This window comes from Uloborus diversus, chromosome 1, assembly GCF_026930045.1.
Source record: "Uloborus diversus isolate 005 chromosome 1, Udiv.v.3.1, whole genome shotgun sequence".
In the NCBI taxonomy this organism is placed as follows: domain Eukaryota; kingdom Metazoa; phylum Arthropoda; class Arachnida; order Araneae; family Uloboridae; genus Uloborus; species Uloborus diversus.
The window spans coordinates 31,290,444-31,304,113 of NC_072731.1; the positions used below are offsets into that span (position 1 = coordinate 31,290,444).

Sequence of the window (13,670 nt, forward strand, 5' to 3'; positions counted from 1 at the left end):
TTCAACATTAATATCCGAAAAATATAACTATAGACTTTTGTCCACCCCACCTTGACGATTGATGAATATGCCTTAGCGCCGTGAAAAGTTACATAAGTCTGGCAGATCTCTTCCGTATTTCTTTAGAAATATAAGTCCCAAAATCGTATTTTAAGCAATAACGATGGGACTAAGAGGGGGTGGGGGTTCAGTGTGCCCTCACGAACTGTGTTTTTGAAACTGAAGTCAATTTCAGGCTAGTTTAGGCAGGAAGCTGTGACTCTACGAAACCGTTTAAAAACGAAATTTTCAGTTATAGTGATTGTGTTGGAGAAAAGGGGGATCCGGGGTCTATCCCGAAAAGTTCTTGAAACTGATGTTTGAAAAACGCAATGTTAGTTTGTTTTTCAATACATTAAGTGAGAGGTGTGGAATTATGGGCTCCTCTAAAGATACTAATTGCGACTGTCCTAGGTAGTAATGTTTGAGAATGGATTTCAAAGTCCTCCACTGCAAAAATTTTTAAAAAATGCCAAAGAAATTTTATATGACGTTTGATGATAGGAAGGGCTGTCGTCTGAAAACATGTTTTGGATTTTGGAGTCAACATTTTTTGGCTATGTTTGATTAAGTTAAGGTGGAAGAGGTGAATCAGAGACTTAATCGGGTCCTTAAGATTTATAGTTCAACCAACGAAATTTTCCGAAAGTAAAGTCCTAGAAACGCAATTTTAAACCTTCTTTAGTTTTGTCAAGGAGGTCATGGCACCATCTTGGTTTTGGAGCTACATTTAAATTCACTTCCCGGTGCAAGGGCCCTGTCTTCTTACCTGATCTGAAACCGGGCAGTTCATTCAAGATTTTAATTTTTAAAAAAATGTCATAAAGAGGGAAAAGTCAAACAGTTTAGTTCGTCATTCAAATATGTTACTCTCAAGAGAGTCGCAATTTTCCACTTTCTCTTCACGCATCCACGATTCTTAAACACCGAGTTTGTTGCATAGTTTGCTGTTTGAAATGCTTGCGAGAGTACCTAATCAGTATAGTTTTTTTTTAAATAAATAAAATATGTCTTCATTGTTTAGGTCTATAAAAGCTTGGGGGGTGAAAATTAGTGGCCGCCCTTGGTGCTCCTTTTAGACGGCACCATTTCATACTTCAGAAGGGGGCCTTTCCCCTCCCCTGTATCCATGCCTGATTACCGGTTCTGTCACAAACTTTGCAACCAAATGAAGCATGTGTGTTAAGAGTAGATATTAATGGACAATGAATCAACACAATGTTCCCTAAGATTCTATTTTTCTTAAACTATGCTATGCTGTCGGGAAATCGACACATACTTTTACAATTGAACATTTAAAAATCAGGATATTTATTCTACTTATTATAAGTTATCTTGTGAGAAATTCTGGAGGAATTTTGCTTGATTATAAGAACTATATGATGCGGCCTGCGGCCGCCCCTTGCTTTGGCCGCCCTTGTGCGGCGCACACTCTGCACACCTGCTAGGATCGGCCCTGTTGGGGAATTAAAAATTGTCCACGTAAGAGGGGTGTCTGCCTTTGAGGGGTGTACGTTAAGAGGGTTTTCACTGTATACCAATCAATTCTAGTCTGCCAAATATAAATAATTTTTAAAAGCAGATAAAACAAATGTGCAGGAACACTGCCATAGGCGGATTTAGGCCGAAAATTTGGGGGGTGCTACAATAACAGGGATCTGGGGGGGGGCAAGGAAGTGGCGAAATCGGAAAATAATTTTAGGGAGTGGCGCAATTTTAGGTCTAAAAAACGCGATGTAAACCATATTTAGTAACATTAGGGGATCGGCAATTTTTATCATCTCAAACTGCAAATAAACAAAAGTCGATGTTGTTAGATAGCATATAGTTAGATTTGATTAACAATGCGTGAATCCAATATTTAGTTTGGAATGGGATTCGCGCCCCAGAAAAAAATTTGCAATAGTAATTTTGAAAAACGCAGTTTTACAGTTCTTAGTGACATTTTAGGGGCAAGAAAGGTACATGGGGCTCCAAGGCTATTTTTAGAAGTTTAAAGTCTTATAAATGTGATTATAGTCCATATTTATAGTTTGGGTTAGGAATGAGACTCATGCACTGTCTCCAATCGAGTTTTTGAAAAACAGATAGAAATACGCCCCCCCCCCCCCCCCCACACACACTACCTTTTTAGTTTTTCATAATTAAAGTTCCAAAAACGCTATCGTGGACAATTTTTGATGCTGTTACCGACAGGGTGTTCTGGAGCTCTCCCCAGGAAAAGTTTTGAAATTGAAGTCCTAAAAATGAAGTTCTTATGGAATACTCCATGGTATTAAAAAAAGGATTTCGAAGGCTACTGTCCCAAAAGATTCTCCCACTTAAATATTACGAAATACTAGTTTTCAAAACCAAAATATTAACAATCTTTGATGATATTAGAAAAGAGGCCCTTGTTTGAATATTTTCCAAAATTGAAGTCTACACATGAGTGTTAGACCATATTTGGTAACGTTAGGGACACTGCAGTTTTTCAAAAACGAAGCTCCAAAAACGCAATAGTAAACTATTTTCGATGTTTTCAGGTGATTAGAGGATCTTCCTTGGAAATTTTGCGAAAGTGAAGCCTAAGAAACAAAATTTGAGATACTCTGTAATAACTTTGGCTGGAGAGAGGGCTTCGGAGAAGAAAAATTTTGAGGACTAATAGAAAAAAATGAAAAAGGGGGGTGGGGGGTGGGGCGTGGAGAGATATTAAAGAAAGAGGATTGTTTGAAGAGGGGGTGTAGGAGGCATACAATTCGCCGACAATAATCTGAAGCTGTTGAAAAATTTAAATGTCAATATTCCCTTTTGAAAGAGAAATTAGGATTTTTTCCCAAAATTCTTTTTTTTCTTAAAAGAACTGATTGTTCCCAAAATGAGATCTTTTCCTCTCTTCAGTAATTAAAAATACTTTTTTTAAAAACATCAACTCAGCATTTTGTGGGGAGGGTCACCAGTCTTGTGCCCCCTCCCCCCTGGATGCACCACTGCAGAAAAATGTCCGGGAATCCTCCTTCAAAAATGTTCGAAAATTTACCTTAAAAATGTTGGATTTTAGTTGATTTCAGAGTAGATTTTATTGATTAAGTTTGTTGCAATAGTGATTTTTTCGGACTTGATTAACCATAGTTGTTTCAAAATAGAAGAATTGGTATTGATGTTTGATGTACGAATAAATGCCCAATTACAGAACATGCAATTATTCTACACATTAAGCAGCACTGAACAATAAATTGTTTGAGAAATTTATTTATTTGCATGAAATTATGAATTACGTTTTTTTTCCCCAAATGGATAAAATTACTTTAATTCTTAATATGAGCACAGGTCTGTGTTTCTCGCCCTAGTGACCTGTGGTGATACACTGGATTCAAGCAAATTTACTAGTATAACCACAGCTGCCAACTGCTACAAAAAAATCGTAGTTTCTACGAATTACCGATTAAAACTACGACACTACGAATGCGGGTCCAAAAATAACGATTTTCTGCATTTTTAATTTATAACCCAAGAACCTCCCCCCCCCCAAAATCACAAACTGCGTGAAAACTAAATCGGTAAGTTCAGAAAATCAAACTTCTAGACGTGTGCTGCCGGTTTAGTTTTCATGCATTTTATGCGTTCTTCGGCAAAAAAAAGCTGAAAAACTGCCAAAAATGTCGTGAAGAATATAAAAGCATTCGGTCGTTCTTTGTTTCATCTTTAAAGACTGTTTTAGTAAGATGTACTATTTGCAATAGCGATTTTTCAATTGAAAATGGTGGTCGTGATGTTACTTGAAAAAGACATGACGACCGGGTGAAAGGTACAGCTAATAATCAAGAATTTATTATCTTAAAATATTCAGTATAAAATCTTTTATTCCGTATTAATATTTTCTGTATTATATTTGAAATTCATTAAGTATCATGTTTTTCTACATTATACTGTTGACAATTTATCACTGTTTGATTCTGAAGCAGCGCCCCCCCCCCCCCCCCCCCGAAATGCAGCTACGATTTTGGATTTTCAAAAGTTGGCAGCTAGCTCTGAGTATAGCAGCTATGAATTTTTTTTCCCCCAACGACATTTCTGGGTGAAATATACTAAATTAAGTTTTTTCAAAACCCGACGAAAAATGTTGGGGGTGCGGTGCACCCCCTGGCACCCCCGTAAATCCGCCTATGAACACTGCAGACACGTGTTTCTGCCCCCCTCCCCCCCATTATAAAGAACGTTTTTTTCAGTGCATTACATGTGAGCTAAAGAATGTAAAGACATTCGACAAAAAAATCCGAGTTTTGTCTTTAAATTTACGAGCTCCCATTTTGTGCATTGAAGAAAGAATTCCTTGTAATGCCAAAACATGTGTCTGCAGTATTTCTGCACTGTACTTTTAACATTGTTTTATTTCCTTTTATTTTTTAAGCAAAGGTATTTTTATATTTTTTATAACTAATTTTTGGGTGAAGCAAAAATCTATTTTTAATATAAAAATTCCATATTTTCTATACTTACCTTTTTTGCATAATTTTTAATAAATAAGTTTTATTAACTTTGGAGACATTAAAATAAAGACTTATTCCATTGAAGCATAACAAACTTCATTATTTTCAAAATTAAAATTTGACTTATAAATTTTAATTGTAAATGATTACAGAATATAATGCTTGCTCTTTTTTTTTTATAAATTTTAGTATCTGTCTTGGACAATATTCAATTTTTTGCAGCTACTCGGTATTGGCCGAGTAACTGATCAGAATTTGGCCGAGTACAGAGTAGTTACCGAGTACTCGGTACGTCTCTATTAATTAGCAATTATCATTTGGTAAGCAAAAGTGTACCGCTTGTATGGGATGGGAAAGGATTTTTCCTCTAAAAATAATGCGCTTGATGGAAACACGTGCTGTGGCTCCACTCACTGCAATTGGTTTTACTAAAATTAAATAATTGTGGACATTTAGAAAAAGATTCGTATTAACTTCTTCTGAAATAGATTTTTTTCCCTCATGCTGGGTCAAGAACTGCAAATTACGGACAAAAATGATGCCTCTAGGATGTGTGTTTTGCTGTTATCCAAATTAACTTGCACTGATATTTTCCCTTGTAGCTTCATTAGCAATTGTCATTTTATCAGTGAATTTGATTCATTACAGCAAGAGGTACTTACAGCAATGCTGCTTGATTTCACCATTTCATTGCAGTCTCAGTAAAAGTGTGTGGATAATTTCGCTAATTACTCTATTTTTACTTCCAGGCTTAGAATACTAAAAATATAGTCTTGAGCAAAGAGACCGAGGGGACATGACTCAGTTGTTTAAATTTATTAAAATAAAAGATGTTACAGGGCTAAAGTTTAGCAGTGAAAACAGGACAAGGGGTCACTGTTTTAAGCTATTTAAATCTCAAGCTAACATGGATATTAGGAAAAATTATTATTTTAGCAGGGTAGTGGAACCTTGGAACAGCTTACTGGAAGAGGTGGTACTGAGCAAGGGAGTAGATTGTTTTAAGAGTGCCATTGATCTTCACTGGGGATTGTAAATTGACTAGGACCAGCCTAGCTGGGCTCAGAGCCTGTTGCTGGTCGTCACTTTTGTATTTGTACTTGAATATTTTTTCTTTCATTAAAATTACTATGTATGTGATTGTTAATAAGTAACAATTTGAATACTACAACATTCATTCATTTTATAAAAAAAAATATGATTTTATATCAATTGCCAAATATTTAAATTTGTTTACTATTTGGTTGCAGAATATACTTGCAAGTATTTGGTCAAACCAAATATTTACTTTGTCTGCCGAATAGGCAGTAAACTGAATATTCTGTGCATCTCTAATTATTACTTTACAATGTTTGAGGTAATATTAGCGGAATTTTACATGAACAAAATAAGCTAAACAAAATAAAATTCAAAATTAAGGAAGATAGTTAGAGACACACTGATAAGCAAATTGGAAAATTACTAATAAATTGTTAAGAGATAATTGGTGGCCAGCCAATTACATAACAATGAATTTTAATACTCCATAACATTCTTTTTGTTTGGCTTCCGATTTTCTCAATATCTTCCACTTTTCTGAAAAAAAAAAGAAAGAAAGAAAAAAAAAAAAAAAAACCCTGCGAAGTTTTATCAAAACTATATAAGCTCTTCAAGTTATTTCTTGTAAATTTATATTCTGTTAACTCAACATGAAAATTCAAATATTTAGTTAGTAGCTTATGCTCAGTTGACTCTTAGTTTAGCCATTAATTCAAGTAACTTTTATTTCTTATGAATATTACAAGGTATCTTAAAAGCATGAAGCTAAAGGTAGGGTAGTAAGCAAAGGGCTTAGTGCACTTCGTGCTTCCACACTGCAGACAATTCACAGGGTTGGGCATGGTCCAATCACTTTTGCACTTATTTACTTTTGAGTGTTTTTCTTATTATTCACAAGAAGGACCTACATAAGGATACACAACATTTCAATCGATCAAGATAAGGAGGGTTATTTCTACAGTAATTCATAAGAACTACATACCATATACTGATCATTTTCAACAGCCAAAAGATGAGCAAGTCTTTGTCTGCGAATTTCTAGTCTCTCTTTGATATCAGCAGCAAGTTTTTCTCTGACACTGGATTCATCATTAGGTCTGAAAAACAATACATGAACACAGTATAAACATTAGTCCCCATTGAAGCAGCAATACTGAAGCAATTAAGTGGTATTTACACCCACATAAAAGTTAAGAAAAACTCATGTAAAATTTAGGTAGAGCACAATTCAGTTCATGGGCATAGCCTGGATTCCCATTAGGGAGGGGTAAGCATAGGCACAACAAGACAGTGGTTTTCAGTTGTCCCCCCTCCCCATACTAAGTTTGGAGATTGCTTCGAATTATAGTTTCTCCTCTCCCCTTAAAAAGCATTTTCTGCTATTTTTAGTCACATCCGGACAGAAAAAGTGGTTATGTGGCTCTCCCCTGGAAATTTTTCGAAATTCAAGTCCTAAAATTGTAATTTCAAATTATCTTTAGTGACATTTGTCAAGAGCGTGGGAGCCAGAGGTTCTCTTCTAGGAAGGGGCAGCTGCCCCACCCTGCCCTCTTCAGGCTACGCCCATGATTTAGTCTATCAATTTGTTGTTTCTACCAGTAACAAAAATGTCCAGATACATTTTTTTATGCTAGAAATACTTAATTTTTCGTGTGAGCATAAACCTTATGATGACAAAAAACTCGAAACAACAAATTTTCCCCTAGAAACTTTCGTTTTTTTCGGACAATTCTCACTTCTAAACTTGAATGAACGTGTATTATGACTGAAAATTTATCGGCAAAAGAAATAGGAACATCCATCTGTGCATATATAGAGGGGGACAAGGTATAAGAAATTGAAGCAACCTTCTGATTTTTTTTCTTTTAAAAATATTTTTCTACGAGTTCTGCTCTGTTGACTTTGTGTTTCATTTTGAAAGCATATATTTCTTCTTAGGGAGCACATTTTGATTCACAGAAAAAGTCAGATGATTGAAGATGATGGAAGCCAACATACATAAAACATGTTGCATGCAATAGATATCACAACATCAAATTAAAATATAAAATAACTTAACATATGCCGATATAAGGATACGATCGAGATACCTGGGAGTTTTAATTGGCTGAGTTTCTTCTAAACTTCTGTATTTTGAAGACTTCAGGGCCAATTCCTTATGATAAGAAGCAACTTCTTTACATTTTTGAGCACGCAAAGCCTCTTTTTCTCGCTTTGCAACTATGGCTTTTTCTGCTAAATCTTTACGATTTACAGATACCCAATAGGAAGGCAATGACATACTATTTTTTCACAAAGAACAAAAAATATTGGACTCTTATTTAGTGATCTACTAAAAGCTTGCGTGAAGCATAAATGCACGGTTTAGATGAAGATTTAAAAGCTTTGAGTACGTTGCGAAAAGTCACTACAGATTTCAACCAATTTGAAAGTTTTCACGAAGAAAACTTTACATAACCTCAGGAGTTCCTGTCAAACACAGTTTTTTAAAACAGATCTTCAGAAAACAAAATACGCGCGATGACGGATCGCTTATCTGACTTCCGACACCGGATTGCTGATACGTTCGTTTCCGTCTGGGCTACATTCGGAAACAGGCACCGGTCACACCGCTGCCACCGCAAGCGTTCGGCCGCTTGCAGTGGCACCGGTGAGACCGGTGCCTATTTCCGAATAGAGTCCCTATATGAAAACGTAGTTTTCAGAGTTGCGACAACGCGGTATCATTTTCCTATTGGTCGAAGACCGCCTGAGGCAAGGTTTCTTCTTCTCCCGTAGGATTAACATGGAGCGTATGACAGTGCTGTGGAAAAACCCAGAATCTGATAAATTAAAGGTGAGTCCAAGATTTTAATGCTCATATTACTGTTCTACAATGTTCAAATTATACGTATGTAGCTTTACTTGAGTGAGTCCATTCCTATTTCTTTAACTATCGCGTAATTATATCAAGAACATGTGTTCCGGTGTGCTAAAATTCCCTTCTGACACTTTATTTGGGTCTTTTATTGTTAGTTTTCCTGTTAAATCAGTTAATCCAATCACAACGTTATTGAAAAACAACACTTTAAGACAAGGCAAAAGTTTAAATTGTGTAAATTAAATTTTTTTAACGATAGATCTCTGTATTCGGTTTGGCGCGATCAATTTCGTGCTTGGCGACGAGTGGAAGTAAACAAAACATACACTTGTGATGTACGTGAGGATGTCTTAACTTGTGATTTGTATTATAAATGCTGTATGTTGCAGAAATTTTTTTTAAAAATAAATGTGACTTGATATTAAAACCCATTTTAACTTATGTTTTAATGTTAGGGTTTTTATTTTTCCTGATCATTGACAAAAATTGACTTATGTATCGTTTTTAATATTCCTTCAAGCTATAAAACTCCAAGTTAAATCTTCTCTTTATGCAACGTAAGTATTTACAATGTCAAATTTTTGTTTTTTGAAAGGAGATGCAGAGGAAGTAAAATGCTTATAAATTATAGAACTTTCAATGCTTGCTGGCAGTATCTTTTAATAACGTTTAGATTTAAGGAAAAACGATTTGTTATGATTTTCTGCCAAATATTTATTAGTTAAAAATTGTAAAAAATTGCCAAAGCGTTTGAAGTGGATATGAAGTAGAACACTTGCTTGACACACGGCAGTTTTTATCGATTTTTTAGGTTGAGCGAGCCAATTTAAAATGTACTATTTTATTAAAAATTTAATGAATTGTTGGCAGTTTTGGTTATTTTGGTAATTTACTCTTTTTTATTCAACAAGCATGTCACTCGCTGTGTGTTCCATCATAAACAGAAAACTGAGATGTTCTAAGTTCGTTTCAAGTAGTGTGTTGGTACTTTTTATTGTGCTCTAATTAGGGTTTACTAATTTTTAGGTTGCCTAGTTATTTCCTTTACATGCTACTCTTTCTTTATCACTTGAAGAATAAAGTACATGCTTCAGGTTATTATCATCAGGTTTTATACCCCGCTTCAGGTTAGTAAAAATTTCTATTTTTATTGAGAAAATGATTTTTAAATAGTTATGGCCATGATTGATACATAATTAAGTTTTAACGAGTGTTGAATTACCTTTGAGATCAGGACCGTTATCAAGGGTTTTTGAGATTGTAAAAATCCTTCCAGCAACAGCTCTTGTTTGTCAGAAATTAGGTACATTTAAAATTTTGCAGGTTGAAATATCAATACTTTTATGATAAAATGCTGAATCAAAGATTTTTTAAGTGAAACTTTTTATGCGATAGCTTTGAAGTTATGATCCAACCTTTTTGTGTGACGAAAAGTGGTGGGGATAAGCAATGTCGGTTAGAAGGAAAGCAATGGCTTGCTTGCCTTCAGGTATTGGAGAAAAGTGAGGCATTACACTCTTCTCGCTTCCTTTCTCATTTTGTATGGTTGCATGTACTGCGTTCAGGCAGCGCAGAGATCAATATGTACATTTGTAATTACTTACTTTAAATATCGTAAACAGATCATTTCTCTTCTTAAGAAGGAAGAAGATGATCATTATCAGTGGACACATGTATATAATTTTTTGTAAAAATATGAATAAGAAATACAATCTGTTCAAAAGTGTTTGATGAATAGTTAAAATGTTTCACGTCTATCGTGTGTCATTATGACACAACCTGTTTCTTGGAATCAAACTTTAGTCTACTCTTCTAGATCAGCAGAAAAATAAAGTACATGAAGCTCTCACCCCACATCAAGTTCGTAAAAATTTCGATATTTGGTGGAAAAATGATTTTTAAATAATCTATCTCGATTAATGTGGAGTTAAATTTTAACTAGTGTGGCATTTTAAAATAAAGGCTGTCATAATGGGTTTTTGAGATTATCCGTAAAGATCAGGGTTCGAAAATATCCGATATTTTGATATATATTGGATATTTTGATATTTATCCGATGTTTTCAATCAATGCAAAATAAAGTGTTTAGTAACTACTTCCTTAAATCAGAGTTGTTTATTTCTCTTATATTATTATTATTATTATAATGCATCCACTTTAAAAGTAATGTTTCTTTCATTATTTATATTCATTTATTACATGTTCGTGATTTTGCCTCACCCACTCAAAAGGTAATTCAATTGCATCCGAGTTCATTTCAACCACTCATAAAAATAAATGTATAAATAAACAAATATTCAATTTATCAGAGATTATCTTAATTTGTTAAAGGCTTTAGAAAATCAATACTTTTTTCAGGAAATAGAACATTGAAATAAAGGGGAATTCAAATGCTCTAAGACAATGGTGCCCAATATACGGCTTTCAAAACTGATTCATGTAGCCAGCTGAAATATCTGGTATAGATAAATGAATTTACTGAAAAATGTGGCTTTATTTTAAAGAATCTAAATTTGAGCATCAGTTATATTGCATTCTCTATATTTTTACTTCACTTAAATTTATATGTTAAAGCCAAACAAGAACAGTTTATAAATAGTTTCTACAGTATGCACTCACATTTTTTCAATCACAAGCACAAGTAAGCTCTTTGATGAGGTAGTGGCATTCACGTAAAAGTTTAAGACAGGAGTTTAATTTTTTTTCTCCTCAATCTTGACTAAAACCATTAAAGAAATTAATTTATAGTTTTCTGAAAATTACTCAGGACTGCTGAAATAACACTTTCTGGAAAAAAATTTGTTCAATATAACTGTGCCATGTGATTTCGTGATAGGATTTGTAGGACCATAGGAGCTATTTGTTGGTCAGAAAATAAAATAAAAAATATTAATATTATTAAAATAATTGGGACTCGAACAACGTGCCCCACTGTCCAACATACCCCACCTACCCCTACAATTTTGCTGTGGATATTCCTAAGTGAAATGCAGAAAAAACAAGAAAGTTTTCTCCCGGTTCCTATAAAATTTGGAATCACGAACAATCATTACTTATTTTAGTCATCATAAACTGATGATTTCTCTTCTTAAGAGCAAAGATGATGCACACTAAAAAATATGTACATAATATTATGTACATAAATGAATGAAAAACACAATCTATGCTAGTCAAAAGAGATTGATGAATTAAAATATTCCCTGTAATATGTGTTTTACTTTTTCATGTGTTTTTAGAACACCCTGTTATTTGAAATTAAACTTTACAACACACTTAATGCAAAGTAGTTGAAATACAGCTCTATTTCAATTAAAGTATGTTTATTTATTTTCCATTTATAATTTTATGAACTACTTTAAAAAACATTCCTGCCAATTCAAAACATCAGCCGTATTGATGATTTAGCACATTTGAAGAGTTTTACTTCAGCTTTTAAATTTATTTGCCCTTAATGTTTTTTAAGTTTCTTCCAGATATTCTGCAACTTAAAGAAAGCTCAACTACTAATTGAATTGTAGCCCTGATGCAGATGTTCTAGAAAACTCATGATAATATTGTACTGTTTGCTTAAAAAATTGTATAATAGAATGATCTCCAGTATTAAGTTTACAAGGATGTCCAGAAATCATTTTCGAAGTTTTCTTAGCTTGACAGCTTTATTAAAACTAATTTTAATGAAGTTGTTTAAAAAATAATAATAAATTTCCATGTATAATATGCCATTCATGTTTGTTATGTTGAAAACTTCAGGAAATTTGTTGCTGAAATGGTCTTTGGACTTTCAACAACGACATACAAACCAACGAAAATTTTGTGTTTAAATGCTAAATAGTGTAATTAAATGAAATTTTGATCTTCATACAGACAATGCTGTATTTCTGATTTGTTACGCTTATTGTCAAATTTATTATCATTCATTTGTATAATAATATTGAAATGTAAAGAGGTTAAACAAACAATACTTTTGCAACAGAAATTTTGCTGGAATTCTGTTTTGATTCTCTAAATTTAGAGTTTTGAATTTGTTTTGTAAATCAAGTGCTTTCTTTAGGTTTATGCTTGTTTGTCATGTAAAAATATTGTTTTCAATTCAGATTTATAATAAATTTTTTGGTATTTAAGGCAAGACTAAAAAATTTAGGTATACATAAAATTATGAAACATATATTTAGGTTTGTTTATTGTTATACCTTATTTCAGCATTAAATGAACAGTTCATTTCTGCTTATTCTGTTCCTGTAATTATCCAAAACACCCCCTCCCCTCTCAAAAAGAGATTTTTCTCCCCACTTAAACTACAGGACAGAATTTGAATAACTGCAAATAGCTCCAATTTTGGAAGGGATTGGTAGCAACTGTTATCATAGTCCACTTCTGACTGTCAATGCACCTGTTCTGTTTCTGACTGAGTTCTGGAAGCATTTTTCAGTGTATTAGAACATACGTCGTGTTCATCCATCCATGATATGGAGTAGTGAATGGAATAACAATCTATATGAAAAAATCTGAACAAAAAATTCAATTTATTTCAATCAAGGGAGTTTTTTTTCATAAAAATTCACTTCACGAATAGTATAAGAGAAAATAAATTACAAGCATCAGTATATTTTGCCCTGTCTAATCGAAACTCCCTGATTGAGTAAATGGGAATAAAGCCTATAACAAAATTTATTTTCTTTATGTTTATAAGTGACTGAAAATTTTGATTAAACTAATGTTTTGTCCATAATTATTAATTTTAGGAAATGATACTTTGGAGTAAGGAATTTTTAAAAATTTGGTAATAATAACTACATTTTGAACATCTAAATATTTTGACATTACGTTGCATTTCAGCAAACATAAAGATTAATCTTTGCCTATTTTGTTACTTAAGCCGTTATTAATAATAATAGTTTGTCCCAAAATCTATAAAAACTACAAATCCTGTTTCGGTACCCTGAGTTTGAGTTTGATTGCCTAGTTGAGAAAAATGTCTTTGTTTCCTCGTTTTTTCCTCGTGTAAAAATGTTGGAAATTCTGTGTTTGAAATAAAGTTTACAGATGTAACAACACCAAAAAATAAATTGAACATTAGAGACTTTGGTTGTAATTTTTATGTGGTAATGACCTGAAGACTTAGTATGGAATTAATGAGTTTTCTTCATGCTAAGTTGTATTTAAAATATCTGTCAAAATTAAATGTAAACATTGCTTTTCCACGAAAATAGAAAATAAGTACTAGTCCTCTACTTTTGCTGTGAATGATTTTTTCTTTGTAA

At 33.3% G+C, this 13,670-nt stretch overlaps 1 protein-coding gene across 1 annotated transcript in view; it reads right to left on the reverse strand.

Moving 5' to 3' along the window:
- The window catches only part of LOC129234520 (trichoplein keratin filament-binding protein-like), an 83,761-nt gene extending 75,672 nt beyond the window's left edge, over nt 1–8,089 (reverse strand). The window contains exons 1-2 of the mRNA XM_054868527.1: nt 7,640–8,089; nt 6,532–6,646 (exon numbers count right to left, since the gene is read on the reverse strand). Coding sequence (XP_054724502.1) covers nt 6,532–6,646; nt 7,640–7,830 — 306 coding nt within the window. The 5' untranslated portion in view covers nt 7,831–8,089. The remainder of the gene's footprint in view (nt 1–6,531; nt 6,647–7,639) is intronic.
- Nucleotides 8,090–13,670: the final 5,581 nt, after the last annotated feature.